The sequence below is a fragment of the Sebastes umbrosus genome, chromosome 13 (genome assembly GCF_015220745.1).
Source record: "Sebastes umbrosus isolate fSebUmb1 chromosome 13, fSebUmb1.pri, whole genome shotgun sequence".
Classification (NCBI taxonomy): Eukaryota; Metazoa; Chordata; class Actinopteri; order Perciformes; family Sebastidae; genus Sebastes; species Sebastes umbrosus.
The window spans coordinates 32438337-32459384 of NC_051281.1; the positions used below are offsets into that span (position 1 = coordinate 32438337).

At 40.1% G+C, this 21048-nt stretch overlaps 1 protein-coding gene across 2 annotated transcripts in view; it reads right to left on the bottom strand.

Moving 5' to 3' along the window:
• Positions 1 to 21048, bottom strand: part of tfpia (tissue factor pathway inhibitor a) — a 67781-nt gene that overhangs the window by 28460 nt on the left and 18273 nt on the right. Inside the window, exons 1-2 of one of the 2 annotated variants that reach the window (XM_037789619.1) lie at positions 8575 to 8727; positions 3311 to 3511 (exon numbers count right to left, since the gene is read on the bottom strand). In XM_037789619.1, coding sequence (XP_037645547.1) covers positions 3311 to 3511; positions 8575 to 8671 — 298 coding nt within the window. In that variant the 5' untranslated portion in view covers positions 8672 to 8727. Of the gene's footprint in view, positions 1 to 3310; positions 3512 to 8574; positions 8728 to 21048 lie in introns of those variants that run through there. The other variant, XM_037789620.1, reaches the window with a different exon arrangement.

Here is a 21048-nt window from a genome sequence, read left to right on the forward strand (position 1 = left end):
ATGTAATCAAGGATTTAGCTTTTTTTTGTGTGTGTGTGTCAGGGGTGAAAGTAGGCTGGTACGGTCCAGTACTCAGTACCACTAAAAGATTTAATGCCGGTATGCAGTATCGGGAAGAGGGGACAGCAGCTGCCTGCCGAATCTCACATACAACCCATCACTCATGATCGCATTTCCAACAAGAAAACACATCTGCTAACATCAGGTCAACATACAGTTAACTCTGCCAAGGAGGTTCTGTTCTCGGTTCGGTTTGTCTGTACACACATTCAGGTTTTTTCAGATGGGGAGCGACACTCCGCCTGCGTAATCGCTTGGCTACGCGGGGTCTGACTGTGCTCCTCATTCAGACAAGCGCTACACGAGTAAACGCCAGGCGCTATGCGAGGCAACCATGGAAACAGCATCTGTGCACTACTGTAGGCTATGTATCCCTTCCGTTATAACTGTGTCAATTAATTATTATTAGTTAATTAAGTATCAATTAATTAGGGATGTACCGATAATGGATGGGATATCGGGCTGATACTGACTCAAAAAGCTGGATCAGATATCGTGACAATGGGGCCAATCTATTCAATTCAGTTCTATGTTCTCTTCTTCTTTTTAGGTTTTGACCAATTTGTTGCTGCATTAAACAGGTTTACTCCTGAATTTTAATTCCTTTTAATTTTGAATATTTTTTAACAAGTTACTGGTGTGCAATTTATTATTTTAATAATAAATAACAATTCAGTAAATCTATATCTATGTATTTATTTTAGTGAAGTCTGATGTTGCCTTACATATGAATGAATGATCCCAGTCACTTCCACACAGTGACGCATACAGTTTATTAATTACACCCTGGTATCGGTTCGATACTCAGTATCGGCCGATACCCAAAGCCCAGGTATCGCTATCGGTAACGAGACTGAAATATATCAAATATCCCTAATCACAGCTTGATTCGTTGACATGTATCAATGCTGTTTCACTTTCATCAACATTGTAGGATAGGGCATTTGTGCTGCATTCATGTGGTGTCGGAATAATCAGAAATACGAGTTTCCGACTGGTAAATTTCACGTGAATGCCCCCAGTGGGAACAACAACTCAAAACTAGAAAAAGTGTTGTCAACATTTACAAATAATTCTGCAGCACTTTCACCATTTAAAAGAATCATTTGCTATACATGATGTCAAGTGTTTCTAATGTCGTCCTCCACCATGCAGGCATTGGTTCGTGTGTTCAGGGATGCATGAAGCTGGGGTGGGAGGAGAACAATATCAAGTGATGACGGTCGGGGTAGCTGAGTAGTACCGGCAGCTTCAGTCTACTTTTACCCCTGGCGTGTTTCCATTTTACTTAGTTATGCAACTCCACAGGAAACGTTTAACAGCTGCCACATAACATGCTTGAACCTAATTGCGGCATGCAGCTGTGTTCTGTATGAAGGTATAGCATTACAGCGATGATGATGATGTGTTTTCCATTTCACAAAAAACAGTTACTGTAAAAAAATAATATTTTTTTAAGGTTTTGTGTCTGTATGTTCATATATCTGCCTCTTTTACAATCTCTTTTTATCTCTGATAATTGGTGCAAAATAGCTGCTGCAGAAAAGGCAGTTGTCTTAGTAACTCACACCAGCTTTATGACTATACCACTTGATGTAACAATTTGAAAAAATACACAAATCTCCCCATCTTATGGCGTGGACACACATACAACATCAGCAGCGTATGGCGGCTGCGTTACCTGTTGTTTTTTATTTCGGCGTCCGTGTTAACAGGTTAGAGCAGCCACACTGCCCGCTTGAGACTCACTCTGCGTCTCTTTTATAGAATAGAGGTCTCACAGCAGCAACAGACAGTGAAGGTGATCTATTGACATTATATTATATAACATCATATCAGCTACATTAATACAGTTTATATGTCTAGACATCTGTAGAATATGTCACAGACAGTGAAAGGGATCTATTGACAGTATATTATATAACATCATATCAGCTACATTAATACAGTTTATATGTCTAGACATCTGTAGAATATGTCACAGACAGTGAAGGTGATCTATTGACAGTATATTATATAACATCATATCAGCTACATTAATACAGTTTACATGTCTAGACATCTGTAGAATATGTCACAGACAGTGAAGGTGATCTATTGACAGTATATTATATAACATCATATCAGCTACATTAATACAGTTTACATGGCTTAACTGTAACTGATAGATGCATCTTCCAATTGCAAGCCAATCTATGTGGGCAGGCACATCACCTCCACTGTTTTAGGGTGGCGTCAGAGGAAATAAACTGATTCCGTGTTCTAAATATCTGTTTTTCATCTGCATTATGTTGAACTCAGTAACACTTATCTGGGAACGCTGCCATAGCTCTTCTCCCCATCCATCCAGAATCCAGTGGGGAAAATCATTATTAGCTACTTTTTTTCATTTCACTCTTACTGAACTATAAAAACAACCTAAAATCAGGCTGTTTACAGTAAGGTGTAGTTGTTTTGCTTAAACATAAAGCCTTTTTGTTTGTGTTCAAAACATGACATTTCATTCAGCTTTACAAGTTTCACTTTCACTTCTACAACGTAGTAGGCGTAGTACAGCTTCATTAATGGAACTTTTCCATCTTTAACCACAAGGTCATTCTCTTTGTCAGGACGGCAAAGTGGCCATTGTTGATGGTTACCATATAACAGTTTCCTCAAGGCTGCACACATCCAGCATCTGTTATGAGGTGTTTTGTCTCATCATGAATTTTGTATTATAGATTATGACATGAGAATTGAGAAATCTGATTATTATTAGTTATATTCAATTAATTCAACTTCAATTTATCATCAGTTTAGTAAGTGTAACCTCTAAATGATACAACACTGGCTACCTCCCCTTAAATGTGCCCATATTTTTCATTAACCAGATGCCTCGAGGAAAACTGTTCAGAATTAATGTGCTGGCAATGTTCCATTTTAGCCACATACCAACAAAATGACTTTGTAATAGGATTTTATGCCCAAGGTGGCAATAAAGTCTAATGAGGAACAGCAGTCCTTGAAAACATAACTGATCATTTGCTTACTACAACATAACAATGCAAAACTATAAGGCCCCCTTATCCTGTGTACTGCCATTGTGAAAAAGAATCCCTTTGCATCAATGGTGTCAGGGTCTGTGTTCACTGTTTACTGCAGGTGGAGAGAGTTGAATTTGTTCCCCAAATATCAAGGTGAATATCAAGGTGAATCATTGGAAACAGATTTTAATGTAGTTGTAAGTGTCAGCCAAAAGGGTAAGACTCACCTGAGACGAGACACGTTTCCTCACATGCGTCCAAGGTCTGGAAATTGTTGGCGTTTCCCCCACAGCCTCCATATTCAAACAGCTCACAGTGCCCCGTGTCCACATTGAAGAAGAATCGGTCCTTAATGGCCTTGCAAGGCCCTGGCTCGTCCTTTAGGGCACACAACTCGTTGAAGATGAAGAGCTCGGGTTGAGCTCCATCTGTTGAGGTGGGACAGAAAGACAATTTTTAGTACTCTGCTTCATGTGGCGCTCTGGGAAAAAATTAGGTCACAACATCAAACTCTAACCTCGGGCTTTGAGATAAGGCAAAGTTGCATGACTATAATTTCTAAAAGATTCCAGTGTATGGTTTAACAGCTCACTGTTTTTAGAGACTCTGTAGCAGAGGGAGACAGTGTGAAGGATGTGTTAACGGCAAAGCATGAGCTGTGTGACCCGACTGAACATTTAGACTGAATAATGGGAAGTCAAGAAAGACACTACACTACTTTTTTTTTTTTTTAAATTATAAAATAATTTAAAATACAACTTATTTTGTAGACACAAGCCAGAGGTTTTCTTTTCTGTACTTGTACTGAGATTATGGCAACATCAGTATATTGTGAATTATAAACAAAAATCTGGTCCTCTCTCTAGGTTCCATGGTGGAGAGGAGGTTGTGTTGCTCTGGCTCTATCTATCTGGAGTGGAGAGGAGGTTGTGTTGCTCTGGCTCTATCCCTCTATCTAGCTGCTTGACATGACATCCTCCTGGATCCTCCTTCTCACATACAGTATGTTCACATTATATGTATTCATTTATGTAATATATTGTCTATGTTGTATTTTCATTATGTTGTTATTCTGCACACACGGCATCTATTGTACATCTGTCCATCCTGGAAGGGGGATTTTTTCTTTTTTCCATGTTAAAAGGTTTTTATTGGTTAAGTTTTTCCTCATCCCATGAGAGGGTCCTACTGTAAAGGACAGAGGGTGTCGTATCCTGTACAGATTGTAAAACCCCCCTGAGGCAAATTTGTTATTTGTGATTTTGGGCTATACAAATAAAATTGATTTGACTTGAATCAGGGAGCACCTAACCCCCCCCAGTACATAAAAGTCGATCCACGCAGGTGGCTGGAGGCTGGCAGGAGAACAGATTTGAAAGCGCCTACTACATACTACTGACGAACACAGTATGCAGTATACAGTACATACTGCATTCCCCAGTAGTATGCAGTATACAGTACATACTGCATTCCCCAGTAGTATGCAGTATACAGTACATACTGCATTCCTCAGTAGTATGCAGTATACAATACATACTGCATACCGTGTCCCTCAGTAGTATGCAGTATACAGTACATACTGCATACTGTGTTCCTCAGTAGTATGTAGCATGAAACAGTTAAAGAGATTTATTTTGCAGTATGCTAGACCAGGTGTTAGCCTTTAAACCAGCTCTTAAAGCACTGGACAAAAAAACAAACTCCTACCACTATTACAATATTATCGAAAAATACAACTTAGATTTGTTTTGTTTGTGACCCATGTTTGTTTACTTTACAAGATACTACATGGTTTAAATCATTTATTCTAACAGCTCATAATGAAGTGAGACAGACAGGATCATCAACGAGGGGAGACGGGAAATATAAAACAATGATCGATAAAATTTACTCAAACTGCTTTTTCAGTTCCAGCAACTAAACAGAGGACTGATCTCCCTCTAGATATTAGAGGAATGTTAAAAAGGGTCACGTTGCAGGAATCTCTCTGCCCCGTCAGAGGCTGCTCTTTCCCTCTCCGCTGCCTTTTGCTCTGTAGCCGGTCTGTGTATGTGACTGGCCGGCTCTCTCGAGAGCTACTTCCTCCTGTCCTATCAGCACAGCAGTCAACAAACAGTCCCTCTGCCAGGCGAGGTAATGAGGGCAGCTCACCACTACAACCTGCCCTCCTCTAAAAGCCGTCCAATTCTAATTTAAAACTAGGGATTGGGGACACCAACCAAATACTCCCAATCTCCTTCCTTCCACACGACCGGTGGTATTGGTATTGCATGTTGGAGGTGGAGCTTCCTTGCAGAGGATATGCTGTTTTTTTTTATTTACATTCTTCTTGTCTTGTCTGATAAGCAGTAGAAGATTGGGTCATCTAGCAGGGGAAAAATTATACAGTGACACAGAACTGGGTCTCCGTCTAGTACCCAACCCCATTTTGGCTATGTACTGTAAACACACCACATTGCTGATCCTCATTAAACAAACTTTACAGAGATTTAATGACAAATTGAGATTGCTGCTCTCCTCTTTGTCATTGGATGCCTGGTCTTGTAAATAAGAATGTTCAATAAGCCAGACTTTGGCTGCCCAAGGAGAGGGAAAAAACACAGTATCCTCCTATTGATTGCTGCTCTTCTTGTCTGAGACAGACCAAAGTACAATAAGCCGGGTGTTCTTCAATCACTCGTGTCCAATATCCAGACAGAGCCATTGTCAGGACGTCCAAAATAAACACATCCAAACAAAAATGTTAAGAGCCAAACTAAAACATTTTCTCTGCAGGGAAACGAGAAATGGTCCTTGGAGAACACACACAGACACACACAAACTTGCACACCCTCATAGACATTTGCTTGCACTCACAAAGTAACGGCCCGCAGGCAGGCCCAGCCGCTATCGTGTCTTTCAGAGGTTGTTGCAGGCTAAGTTTTCAAGCTGGATGAAGATACTGAAGATACTGGTATCATATGAAACATGGTACCAACCCTGTCCTTTTACGTCTGACCTCAAGATTCCCGTTAATTTTATAATGGACACTTGTGTTGTGATATTTAAACAAACCATCCATCAACAAGGAAGAAAAAGCCTCTTGTCTACGAGACCGGTCTCTTAAAAGCGCTACAACTAGCTCACAGCAGCTTCTCTGAGGTGGCGAGGTAGCGATGCCAGCAGACGCGATATTAACGCATTACTAAATTCTTTAATGGATTATCGCAACTTGTGATTTTTAGGTTGTAGAAGACTCAATTTAAAAGTGTGATGATACTGGTATCATATGAAACTAGAAAAACCTGAGGAATCTATCAGTACCAACCAGGTCATAGTAATTTGCCGCAAAGCAGGCTAAAATAACGCTCCAAACTTACACTAAATTTTGGGGAGGAAAAACTGTCATGGCCATTTTCAAAGGGGTCCCTTGACCTCTGACCTCCCACGAGTCTCCCCTTTACAGACATGCCCACTTTAAGATGATCACATGCAGTTTGGGGCGCAAAGCATGCATGCTTTTTTAATACAACCACAAACTAGAGACCTAGAGCATTCAGAGGATGGATGGATCAAACTAGAGACCTAAAGCATTCAGAGGATGGATGGATCAAACTAGAGGCCTAGAGCATTCAGCGGATGGATGGATCAAACTAGAGACCTAAAGCATTCAGAGGATGGATGGATCAGACTAGAGACCTAAAGCATTCAGAGGATGGATGGATCAAACTGGAGACCTAGAGCATTCAGAGGATGGATGGATCAAACTAGAGACCTAGAGCATTCAGAGGATGGATGGATCAAACTAGAGACCTAGAGCATTCAGAGGATGGTTGGATCAAACTAGAGACCTAGAGCATTCAGAGGATGGATGGATCAAACTAGAGACCTAAAGCATTCAGAGGATGGATGGATCAAACTAGAGACCTAGAGCATTCAGAGGATGGTTGGATCAAACTAGAGACCTAGAGCATTCAGAGGATGGATGGATCAAACTAGAGACCTAGAGCATTCAGAGGATGGATGGATCAAACTAGAGACCTAAAGCATTCAGAGGATGGATGGATCAAACTAGAGACCTAGAGCATTCAGAGGATGGTTGGATCAAACTAGAGACCTAGAGCATTCAGAGGATGGATGGATCAAACTAGAGACCTAAAGCATTCAGAGGATGGATGGATCAAACTACAGACCTAGAGCATTCAGAGGATGGATGGATCAGACTAGAGACCTAGAGCATTCAGATGATGGATGGCTTTCCTAACTAAATTGACAATAAGGGGGTTTCTGAGCAGTTTCTCGAACACAAGTGCTCGCCATCCAGCCACCAAAAAATGAAAATCTTGCAGAAATCTCCAAATGTCAAAAGTTTTTAAAAAACAAATCACAGCAAGGCTTTTTCTATAGTGTTCCTCAAGGTCTTGGTGTCTTAATGTGGTATTTTGGAGGGATTATTGATCATTTCTATCAATTTTCAAGTGGTAAAAAATTGTCAAATTTAGCACCAAATCTGTGTAACAAATGCTATCAACCCAAAAATTGCTGCAACAATTTATGAGACATTATAGAGCATGGGATTGGCCACCACAAACTTATATCATCATGTTCTACGCTCTTATACACTTTCACAATTTATTTTAATTGATTTATTTATTAATTAATCCATCTTTTATTTCTTATTAGTGACTAGAACAACTTGACACACAGTGCTGAGCTGCATCCTAAATTAATCTTCAGGTTCCAGCTTTCAGATGATGTACACCACTTCTATGTGACATATACTGCTGACTTTTTATCAACCCCAACATCCCGTTCCCTGTCTCTACCCCTCTAATGCAATTTAAATACTGTTTGGGGACCCCCGTATGCAGAATTTTTCAAATACATAATTTTAGAATAGGTGAAAATAACACATTTATACTGCATTCAAAAAACGGCATGGTTTTTGCCCCAAACTGCATGTGATTATCATAAAGTGGGCATGTCTGTAAAGGGGAGATTCTCGTCGGTACCCATAGAACCCATTTCCATTCACATATCTGGAGGTCAGAGGTCGAGATCCCCTTTGAATATGGCCATACCAGTTTTTCCTCAACAAAAATTAGCATATCTTTGTAGCGTTCTTTAACGATCTTCCCAACAAGCTAGCAGTGTTGTTCAGTTTTCTCTTGTTTGTTCCCAATGCATGCGGAATTAGTCGCACTCTTGCAGGCTAATATTTGTTAGAGACGACTTTAGGAAGCACTTATGCAATAACAAGTATTTTTAAATTAATAATTGCTTAGCTTTTTGTTCAAATTAGCTTTACAATGCATAATGTAGTTTGCAGACCAGACATTAATATTTAAAGTAAACTGGGTTAGAAAAACAACAGATTTGCATATCCCTCTCAACGGCTCTGAATGCAAAAAGCCCTTCTGAGAAATCCACAAATCTATGCAAAGTTCCAAATCTGTCATCAGGAATCCTCCATGTTGTTGAACAGACGGTAAACAAATATAGTCCTACTCACACAATGCATCAGCAAAACCCTTGGAAGCCAACCAACCAATCAACCAGCTCCTTGAAATATAGACCGTGCTGAATAGAGAAACGGATTTCAGAGGCATCAAATTTCCATTGGCAGCTCGTCTCCTGAGTATTGCTGACGGGTTCAGTTTGGCCAAGATTTGCACACACATTCACACATTTGGATAAAGATCTGAGTTGCTCAACATGCACTGTGCCAAGCACCTCTGTAATTCCCACGATGGGCAGGTTGAGTCGGTTTGAGGCCCAGTCCCAGCTTGTTTAATATATCAGAAGATTATCGTGTATCTCCATTTCTAGGTATTTTGGCAAAGTACAAACTGTACAGCAGCCATGGAGCAGCAAACAACAAAACGCAGCCCATTATTGATGACTCAGCAAAAAACAAAACAACAAAGAGCACACACCGTTACCAGGATGACAGTGAGGCATGATGTACTAATAAAACAGCTGGAGAAAATGAGACGAGATGTAGATGGAAACACAGAGAAAGAGCAGATTAATGCCACGGTGTTGACAGCTCCCATTGGTTCTGTCATTTGCAGCTCTAACTCTATGGCTTTACACTCCATTCGAGACAATTACTTCTATGCTTTCTTATGGGGATCCTTCTCAACATTTTCCCATGCTGTGTAATTGAGAAGGAAACAGTAGAAAAAGTAAAAAGGTATGCATAAAACAATAAAATCAAGCAATGAAAAGAAATGATGACGGCTGAGGTGGAGTGAGAAGAAACCAGTGCCAGTGACTGATACTACTACATTCTAATGAGTACTCATCATTAAAGAACAAAACACCATTCTCATGATCTAATTCAGCAATTCCGAGGTATTCATTATGTCTGATTAGGTAGGTATTACAGTAACTACAAAAACTGGTGAAGCAAAAATCGTTGTGTTTAAAGAGCATAGATCTGGATTTTATTTTCCATCTCTCCTGAAATAAAAGTTGAAATAGTGTCATTTCTAAACCAAAAATAACAAAATGCTTATAGACGTGTTTCATCAACATCTGATCCCAATACATGTTGATGATGTATATATACTTATATACAATTTTTAGGTTGTAGTGGGCTCATTTTTAAAGTTCCATCCAGGTCGGGGTGGAGGATGCAGTCCTCTACCTCCTACACCGGGCCCACTTGCACCTGGACAAGGGAGGCGGCACAGTCAAAATCCTGTTTCTGGACTTCTCCAGCGTCTTCAACACCATCCAGCCCCTTGTACTACAGGACAAGCTGGCCAGGATGCAAGTGGACCCACACCTGGTGACCTGGGTCACGGACTACCTCACCGGCAGACCACAGTATGTCAGGTTGAAGGACATCACATCTGACACTGTGGTCAGCAACACCGGTGCTCCACAGGGGACTGTTCTGGCCCCCCTTCTCTTCACCCTCTACACGACAGACTTCAACTACATCTCTGAGTCGTGTCACATTCAGAAGTTCGCCGACAACACGGCCATTATGGGATGTGTTAAGGGTGATCAGGAGGAGGAGTACAGGAACCTGGTGGAGGACTTCGTCGCCTGGTGTCACTCCAACCACCAAAAACCAAAGAGATGGTCATAGACTTCAGGAAGTCTAGACCACCCCCAAACCAGTCCAGATTGATGGGGATGGGGTGGAGGTCGTGGGTACCTACAAGTTAGTTGTTTTCCTACGGTGAACTGGCTTCCTGTGTAAAATGCTCATCAATAGTCAAGTTAGTCACCACAGTTGGTGGTCATTTCTTTAGTGATTCACTCCGCTAAATGGTGCATGAAGCGAAGGGTACAAGTTCCATTAAATAAAAGTGATGTTGGATTGCGACACTTGGTCAGAGGTATTAACTTTGCCGGAGTAGATAGGCATGCAATGTAAGAAACGCTGTCAGCGTTTATCAGAGCCATGCCCTGAGGCCAGTGGACAAAGGGCTGAGGGTGAGTCACAGCCCATCCCAACATTTTACAGCTCAACTCAGAACAAATGAGGCTACCTTCACTTTCTATATTTGTGTTCCTCTGTGTGTGTGTGAGACAGAGCATGTATTTAATTCAATTACTTTTTTTTATATATAGGTTTCAAGGGTGTCATTCTATTTTTGAGAACAAACAGAGGGGCTGCATATGGATTATATTGGCCCACAACATTTTAGTTTGTTTCTTCAAGGAAATTGGGGCTTTTATCAAATTCAAGGACTAGACATGTATGTGTTCAAAGCAGCAGAAGTTCTCTTTTAACAAAGAAAGTACAAAGCCCCTGTGCTATATAGTGAGCCTATGAATTTAAAAAGAGTGCCATATTATGGGTTATTTATAGTTTTAAGTGGTAGACACACTGCCCGTTTGAGGCTCGCTTGAGGCTCGCGTGAGGCTCGCGTGAGTCTCGCGTGGCGTGTTGTTTTTTATTTCGGCGTCCATGTTAACAGGTTAGAGTGGACACACAGCCCGCATGAGAAGCGCGTCTCACATATGTCACAGACAGTGAAGGTGATCTATTGACAGTATATGGACATGATATCAGCTACATAATGCAGTTTACATGTCTAGACATCTGTAGAATATGTCACAGACAGTGAAAGGGATCTAGTGACTGTATATTAACATCATACCAGCAAGACTTTACTGCAGTTTACATGTCTGGACTTCTGTAGAATATGTCACAGACAGTGAAAGGGATCTAGTGACTGTATATTAACATCATACAAGCAAGACTTTACTGCAGTTTACATGTCTCTATCTGTAGAATATGTCACAGACAGTGAAAGGGATCTAGTGACTGTATATTAACATCATACAAGCAAGACTTTACTGCAGTTTACATGTCTGGACATCTGTAGAATATGTCACGGACAGTGAAAGTGATCTAGTGACTGTATATTAACTTCATACCAGCAAGACTTTACTACAGTTTCGAGGTTTATCTGTAGAATATGTTACGGAGATGAAAAAAAAGTAAAGTTAAGTAAACTTGTTTTTAAATCAACACTTCCTGCTTTCATTTCAAAATAAAAGCCCTCAGGCGTTTTTTCTATCGTCAGAATCCCTTCATTTGTTAACACGAGGCTTTTATTCTGAAATATGAGCAGTCAGTGCTGTGGAAACACGCAGTCACTTTGGGAATTCAAAAAATGGATAACGTTTGGGGTTTAAATCAACACTTCCTGCTTTCATTTAAAAATAAAAGCCCTAAAGCGGGTTTTCTTTGCACAGAATTCCTTCATTTGTTAACACAAGGCTTTTATTCTGAAATATGTGCCAGACAGTGATGTGGAACAAGCAGTGACTTGGAAAGCATCATAAATTAATACAGTACGGAGTTTTAATTGTGGATTATTACTATTATTTACTAATTACCACACATTTCTGAACCTTTCCCTGTCTAAAATAAATATAAATGACATTTATAATGCAATGATATATTTATCATGAAGTTAAATGGCCATTAAAAGGCAAACTCTATGTAGAAAGAAAAGGCTGTCAGCAGCAGCAAAAAAACAGCTGACAGGTAGCAGACACGCTACCGACAGGCAGCTAACTCGCGTCTAGTGTGAACACCCTAGGTGGGCATCACGCAGCCACGATGCGACGCTGCCGTCAGGCGAGCCTCATGCGGGCAGTGTGCCCACGGCTTTAATATGGCTAGCTAATTTAATTCTGTTCATCTACTACTGCTTGTCAATTATCAACAATGACCACTGAGTCCAGTTCTCTGCTGGTTCATCAAACAGTGGAGGACACATATAACCTCCTAACAAGTGTAAAGTGTCTCCCGACATATTTACCACAGCTCTTTACCAGACACAGTCACCTTTCAAGTGTCCAAGTAATTCGGTGTCACTGTGAGTCATGTTAGAAGATGGCAAGGCCACAGAGGGAATCTGAAATGTTAACTGTCAGAGAAAAACTTCCCTTGCTCCCATGACTGTTTCCAAGAGCGTGACAGGAGTGCTGAGTATGAATATATAAAAGAAAAGAAAAACATAAAATACGAGGGAACAGGAAGTGCTAAAATGCTAACTCATTTCTGGGTTTTAGGACTCATTCCTGTAGCACTCTATGAGTGCACGGACAGAGTGTGCGCAGGCAGGCAGACAGGCAGGTAGGTACAGGTTATTACAACGCTACAGCCACAGATACCACTTTTCTTTTTTCTTTTTTTGTCAGAGCATTTTAATTATTGATTGCTGTCCAGATGTTATGAGAATTTCAACACATATCACAAAAAAAAAGCTGTTGAAGAACATTATCAACCCTACCACTGAAACAATGATACGCTGTGTTTAGAAGTTCAACTGGGAGAAAGGAACAACTATGTTCACCTACACTCCACACCTGCCGAGCTATCTGCTAGCTATCTGTCTGAGACTGATGTGAGCCAATCACTACATTTAATAACCAGATGTTTAATTATAAAAAAGACTCACCACTCAGCTCAGTTTTTCTTCAATGACCAAGCGTAACTAGTACAGACACTGGCATGCAGAGAGCAGATAAACCAGGCACCTGCCATTCATTTCTTGTGTTGTTTAAAAACAAAAAAAAAAAAAAGTCCTACTGTGACATTAACTTGCCATGTCGGGTCTCGATCGAAGGACTGTCACAATAACTCAATTTGTTGGACGATGTATTGTCCCAGAAATAATTACGTTATATCATTCATTTCATAATATTTTAAGACCATTTTATGCCACTGATATAATGATAACATTATAGCATAATAATGCAAGTACACCCTTTCACAGAGCAACAAATTTTTAATTTTTAAGAATATTCAGAAATTGGAATTTGAATGTGAAAATATATATATATATTAAAATATCCTAAATAAATAAAACATAGATCAAATAAAACCACACATTTAAAACAATAATGAAAATGGAGTCTCGGGCTCTGTTAACAAAAATGTTAAGCTGCAGTTTGATCGTTTGATCAGAGTTAGTGAGTGATTGACAGCTGCCTCTATTGAATGAACAGCCAATAGGAACGCTCTCTCTCTGAAATGACCTGTGATTGGCCAAAGTCTCCCGTCACAGGCTAGATTTTTTAAAGCCTGAAAACAGAGCCATGAGGAGGAGCAGAAGTCTAGTTTTCTTTCAGAACACTTGAATTACAATATGCTGAAAGGTTATTATGGGATTCTTGCCAAATGATGCCACAAACTTTCTGCCTACTGCCGCTTAAAGAAACACCATTACCAGTATTAAGTTCTAATCATATCAACCCGTTCTCAGTCCCAACTTGTCAAATACCTCTGATTGGCCAGTGCCCCTCGGCATCAGAAACTGATGCATGGAGGCACCCTTTAGCAACAGTATATGACAAACCGGGCTTTCAACTAACTCCAGTGTAAACCCACCCACGGCTTTATTCGATGGTCGGAGTGAGTGACGTACAGAACAGAACATACATCAATAGTATTTACTTACACAGATGTCATACTGATATACTGGTTATTGGTTTCACTCTTAGTTAAAGACATGGCTTCATTATCAATAACCATTTAAACACTGCATCTAAATGAAGTTAACAAATGAAACTGGGACTGTTGTGCGTAATCAAACCGGTGAGTATGGTAGTTCAGTGTTGCACAAGTGTTTACTCTTCTACTTTTAAAAAAAGTGTCAGCATATTGATATATATTTGTGTCACTTCTGATATTATGATAAGAGGCTCTGTCAAATTGGATGAAATACAAGAAGAGCAAGGCTCCTTTCACAACACTTAAATCATGTGAGAATATAGAAATGTAATGTGCATGCCTCCGAGGCTTCTAACAGTAAAAAAAAAGGGGTTGATCAGCTCAATAACAGTGAACCCGAAACCGAGGCTGTACAGGAAAACAGGAAATAAACAATGGCAATGATCCTGCCTGTTATCTCAAATGCAGCTCATTAAGGATATATAGATGATGGCATTTAAGCACCTATAGCGATGACCTCATTCCTGTAGTGACGCAAGCTCTTCCTATGGCGCTTCATGTTGGGGGTAAAAGTGGGCTTCAAGCAGTTTCTCCAGCAGATCAAAGGAACCCCACTGAAACACGGACAGGTTTGAGCCTCCAGGACAAATCTGTTACCATTTCAACGAACAATAAAAGCTTTGAAAGCTCACATTGTGTGGTCGGGAAACAGACTGGGGGCTACCCTGGAGGCTGAGTGAGTAGAGAAGCTACTAGTGTTTGGGCAGTGACAGGCCTGGTCCTGTATAGCTCATAGAGCATAACTCAAACTCTGCCAGGATTGACAGTTTGGTGGTTGCTGGAGTGGAAAAACTTTGCACTCACATGTAAGATCATACAATATATTTTAGCCTATACAGATTAGAGGTGGATAGGACCTAAAATGTATATCACAGCTTTTCTTTTGGTTGTTGCGGTGACGGTATTATATTACAGTATTAAAAAGGATACTCCACTCAAAACATGATTCTATCTCTTTTCTTTCTATTGGCAATGTGAGGAGACATATCTTAAGAAAGCAAAAAAAAATAAAAACAGATGTGTTTATTGGCTCCAAATAAGATTGAAAATGAGGTATAATGTAGGTGTAATGTAATGTGGTTCATTCATAGTTAATGAGAACAGACATGCTGTTGTCTTGAGTTGTGAGTGTACTGTAGCAATAAAGACTACTTGGAAAAAAATTTTGTTCTTTCACATATTTACTTTTCTTTTATTATTTCAAAGTTTTTTTCACCTATTTTCACCACAGCCAAACTGGGTTGGATAAACATTACATTTAAAAAAATGTCCATCTTTAAGAAACCAAAAGCTGACATACCTTTTTACATCTTCACCAACATGAAGGAATAGCTTTAAAATACACAGCGTAGTCGCTGTTGGACCAGTACTGTACAGAAGGCACATGGACCTTGAGCAGTGCGGCTTGGCTGCTCGCCCGGGCTGTGTGGCTGCTCTAACCTGTTAACATGGACGCCGAAATGAAAAGCAAAAGGTTCCGTGATGAAAAGGAACGGCGGTAGCCTGTACGTAACCATAGACAACCTGGGTGTGACGTAGTTTATTGAGTATTGTATCTCCCTAGTGTGTGCTAAAACCAAAACGTGTGTGTTTATCACGGTAATGATGGTATTGTAAAATCCATGTTGTGGCTGAACATGACACTGGTGACGGTGATGAAACCGGTATACCGTCCACCCCTTATACAGATCTGTCATTCCTTATGTATTTAATGTGGCGTTGCTAAAGATATTGCAACCGTGCTTTCTCCTTTGTTCTAACTAGTAGCACTGCAGGGAAACCTTCTTACCTAAAAGGCTTGTGAGAGCAATGCATTTTTAATCAGAGCCTGCATGTTGGTATGGCAGGTGTTGTGGGAGGAGGGATGCAATGAGCGAGTTAATTGTCGCTCCACAACTCGATAGCATTTGTAGACCCATTTGTCCCTGCCAAGCCGGATTTAACATTCATCTCAGCTTGCCTTTTCCACCCACCACCTCTGATTTTTTTTCTTTTGTCTTGTTCCTTCAAACAGGAGACTCTAGACAGATAAACATAACAAAAATATTCTAACCTCCTGTCTGCCTTTCTATAGCTTTAACTCCCTTCCCTCTATCTAGCAGCTGTTTTTATCAACTGACTTTTCTCCAATGTCAGCTCAATGGTGTAAATCTCCACACTCTCTTTCTGCGACGACTAATCTTTTCCTGGCAATATCTAAGTTGAGCCCCTACCTGCCGTTCCCCACTTGGTCTCGATAACAAAACAATAGTGGGAACCAGAAATCCCTCTCTCTTCACTGATTCTGCCAAATCCGTGCTCTGACATTTGCAAAGTCTGAGCGCTGCCGAACCGAACAATCCCACTCAATGCCAATTAGAATCTGCCTCGGCTGGTTTTCAGCCAATCAATTGGACAAAGTGCGTTTCCTGGGCAGCAGTCTGATGTGTGTGTGTGTAGGGGGGGTGTATATGACACATATCTTCAACCCGATCATGCCTTTGCGAGAAATCAAGCATGAATAGGAGCAAAATGTTGTCTCGCCACTTCTCAGTCCAGAAGGAGCATATGGCAAATAATGATGTGGGCATAAGTTTGCCACAAGTTGCACAAGCCTGTAGGGGAGATAGTACCAAGGCACCATCTGCCAAGTTGAGGAAGTCCCAATTACAAAACACTGAATTATTCATCACATCACTTGCAATAACAACCACAGGACTCATAAGAATGGAGGTGTTCAAACTAGTTACAGAAAATGTTCAAGGGGGGGGGAAATCTAAGGCTTTCAATACAAAGAGCAAAGGCATATTACAATGTGATTAACATCTCTGTAACTGCCTGAAGTGAAACAGAGGCTCTGAACAACTGTGACTTTAATTAAAAGAATTTTAATGTCACATAAAATCTAACTATCGCATGTTAATCTCACACAATGGGAAATTAGCAATGTGTGAGAATCTGCTCATTTGTAAGTTAACCCCTTAAAACTCCAACGATTTACAGACACTAATATCAAACTAGAAAACCATTACCAAACCAAGGAATCCTTTGGTACCAACCATGTCATGCTAGCTTGTCAGGAAGAACGCTAAATAGCACTACAAAGTAACGCTACATTTTGGCGAGGAAAAACTAGCATGGCGATTTTCAGTGGATCTCTGATCCAATGAGCCCAATAGTATTCAAGTGTGATGATGTTAGTCCCCATAGTAGCCATTTCATTGTAGTGAAACCCTTTTTTGAAACGCGTCCTTCCTGTATAAAATGACCTGTGGTGACCTCTAGGATAATCACAGCCTCATGAATCTTTACAGCCACAAACTAGAGACCTAGAGCATTCAGAGGATGGATGGATCAGACTAGAGACCTAGAGCATTCAGAGGATGGATGGCTCAAACTAGAGACCTAGAGCATTCAGAGGATGGATGGATCAGACTAGAGACCTAGAGCATTCAGAGGATGGATGGATCAAACTACAGACCTAGAGCATTCAGAGGATGGATGGATCAAACTACAGACCTAGAGTATTCAGAGGATGGATGGATCAAACTAGAGACCTAGAGCATTCAGAGGATGGATGGATCAAACTACAGACCTAGAGTATTCAGAGGATGGATGGATCAAACTAGAGACCTAGAGCATTCAGAGGATGGATGGATCAAACTACAGACCTAGAGCATTCAGAGGATGGATGGCTTTCCTAGCTAGATTGACAATAAGGGGGGTTCTGAGCAGTTTACACAACAGAAGTGCTCGCCATCCAATTGCCGAAAAATGCAATTCTCCAAATGTCAAAAGTCTTTAATTCCAAATCATAGCATGGCTTTTTCTATGGTGTTCCTCAAGGTCTTGGTGTCTTAATGTGGTATTTTGGAGGGTTTATTGATAATTTCTATCAATTATTGAATGGAAAAAAATGGTTAAATTTAGCACCAAATCTGTGTAACAAATGGTATCAACCCCAAAATTGCTGCAACAATTTATGGGACATAATAGAGCATGGGGATGACCATCATATACTTCCATGATAATGTTCTGAGCCCTTATACACTTTCACAATTTATTTTAATTCATAAATTAATTACCCCTTCAAAAAAAAAGATGGCGGAATGGCAAGAGGTTAAAGGCTAGAAAGCTGATACATTTTTCCTTAATGTAATATCAGGATTTACATTGAACCTCAACACCAGGAATGTGTTCTGTCAGCATAGTATCATTTTTAAAAAGCAGCTGTACATTTTGGTGGTTACAGTAATTACTGACACATTTTGCAATGTAGGCTAGTAGAAAGTATCATCATAATGGTGATCCCACAAAAGCCAGACCTATTTGAAATGACACAAAAGAGCTACAAGGAACAAAAGAAAGAGTACGCCACAACGGTATTCAGCCCCTGGTCGGGAAGGCTGTATAGGAAAGGGGGACAGAATTTTTAACAACTTTAAAACACATAAGTAAATTCTATGAAATGTTTCACTTGTGTTTTTTTCATCTATGACGTTTCCGCTTGTGAATATATTGTGGTATTTAATTATATACCAGCAGCTGCTCAGGTTGCATTGCCATGCTCACGTACTGTACCAGATGATGTCTCAGATCTTTAAACATGGGAGACTTCTTGTCTTATCTTCATTTAACCTATTTGTAGATTTAAATAGCTGAGTTTAGATCATCTAAACCAGAAATGCAAAGAAAATCTCACTCGCTGGTTTCTTGCATGTAATTACAGAATAAAGTGGAGGAAAAACATGAGCTAGGCATCTGATATATCATACTATGTGTCTCGCACACAGGCCCCCAAAATGGGGGACCAGCCAGGCTTAAAGCATGGCAGGTGGCTCTCCTCTACGTAACGTGGTGTCGTGGTGCCATCAGGAGCTATGGGAATGGTCATACACTGATTCTCACCAAGAGATCAGGGATCAGAACACAAAGGGTCTCTGATTCAAGATGTGTATGCCAACCAGGCAGACACATAACAAATTGATTGGCAACAAGTCACATCTCCTGCATATGTAATGTAGATAAAAGTGAATAGCTGCTTATTATTTTAAATGCAGCTGCTTCAAGAGCTTGTTAGAGCAGCTAATTAGACTGTTGTCAGGCTAATAAATAGGCGTTATCAGTATAAGCCCCATAGATGTGACCAACAATGTGTAGTTGTCTTTGTGTTTGTAGTTATTTATTCCAAAACAAAACTAATTTCTCTAAACATAACTGTTATTTTTCAACTAAACAAGTTGTAGTTTTGTTGCCTGAACCTAAAGAAGATGCAGTTTTGTAGCCTAAACCTAAAGAAGTGAAGTTGTAGTTTATTTTAACCTAAATTTAAAGAAATTGTAGTTTTGTTGCCTAAACCTAAATAAGTTGTTGTTTTGTTGCCTAAACCTAAATGAGTTGTAGTTTTGTTACCTAAACCTAAAGAAATTGTAGTTGTGTTGCTTAAACCTAAATAAGTTGTGGTTTTGTTACCTAACCTAAAGAAATTGTAGTGTTTTTGACTAAACCTGAAGAAGTGAAGTTGTAGTTTTTTACTAAACCTAAAGAAGTTGTAGTTTTGTTGCCTAAACCTAAAGAAGCCGCTTTGTTTGTGTTCAAATGGTAAAATTTAATTCAGTTTTAAAACATGTTAGAACGTGTTGCTTTTAAGTTTCACTTTCGCTTAGGCGTATGCCCCTAATGACACACATCTGTGGTGCTTATGGAATGTGATAACACCTATTTAATGGTCTGATAACAGTCATATCAGGTGGTTCGAGAGTGAAGCCTGTGTGAAACAGAAAATGATAGTCTTCAAGGGCAAAATTGTCACTGCAGTACACACAAAGTAAAAGTGTGCTCTATCATTCTGATTTTGACATTTTTTATTGCCCCCTTGGGCCTCATGTAACTGAAGATGAACTCTAATTAGAGGCCATGTAAGTAAATATACAATATTAACAAATTACAAACACAATAGATAAGCATATGAGCCTATAAAGACACACACACACATCCCCACACTCAAGTGAATTCTCAAGTGGCATTAAAGACATACTGCCTCACCCCCTGAGGCCACCAGCCCATTATTGTTTGGTCTAATGTACTGTAGCTGGACTACCATATGTATGAATGTTTATAGCAGCTTAGCTCAAACTCAGGAACCCTTCTTCAAAGTTTCCAACACAATCCACCTTCTGCCACTCAGTCGTATTCAGTGGAGGCTGGTCTATATAGAGGAAGAGGAGGTGCTCCTCTATTTTTGAGAGGCAAGAAGGAGGACCAAAATACATAAAAAAGACTAATTGGTTGAAATGAAACTTTACCAAAATCTCATTATCATTAATAAAATATTTTTTGTCTCTTCTTTGCAAAAATAAAACATTATTGAAATGTTGATTAAACTGCTTCAACAGCGCCACCTGCAGGGCAGGCAAGAAAGTGGTGGTTAGGAAATAAAATATAACCCTGTTGTGTTGGCTACTTGTGTTGAAGGACCCGGTGCAGCAGTCCGTTGCTCATACCGGGATCCAGTCCAGAGTGCAGCAGCACGTCGGACATATGCAATCCACCATCACCCGCTGTGGGTCAGCCCAGATGGCTGAATGAGGGCCGAGGCTGCCTTTGGCACGAGGCAGTGGCAGGAGTCGGACCCTGCCGGGAGTGGATGAAGAGAGCTCCGCTGCTCTGGCCTAGCCTTCAGCTGTCACGGGCTGACCCACAGCGGGAATACAGTGATGTGTGGCGGCCCAGCATGGTTCATTCTATCCTGATGCTGCAGTGATTGTTTTTAAGAAATCTTGTAAGCCATTGTTTTAGAGCTTAATATATCGTTTTACATAAGAAAGTAGAGATAAGTAACCCGGGCAACTTGTGTGGTAATAATAAAAATATTAGTTTAATAACACTTGTCAAATATGAGTGCAAAGTGCTTTCAAGATTAAAAGATTTACAAAATAAAAAATATGCCCATGAGAGCACATACATAAAAATGGAGGTGTAAGTGCAAAATAATGGAAATAACTAAATAAAACT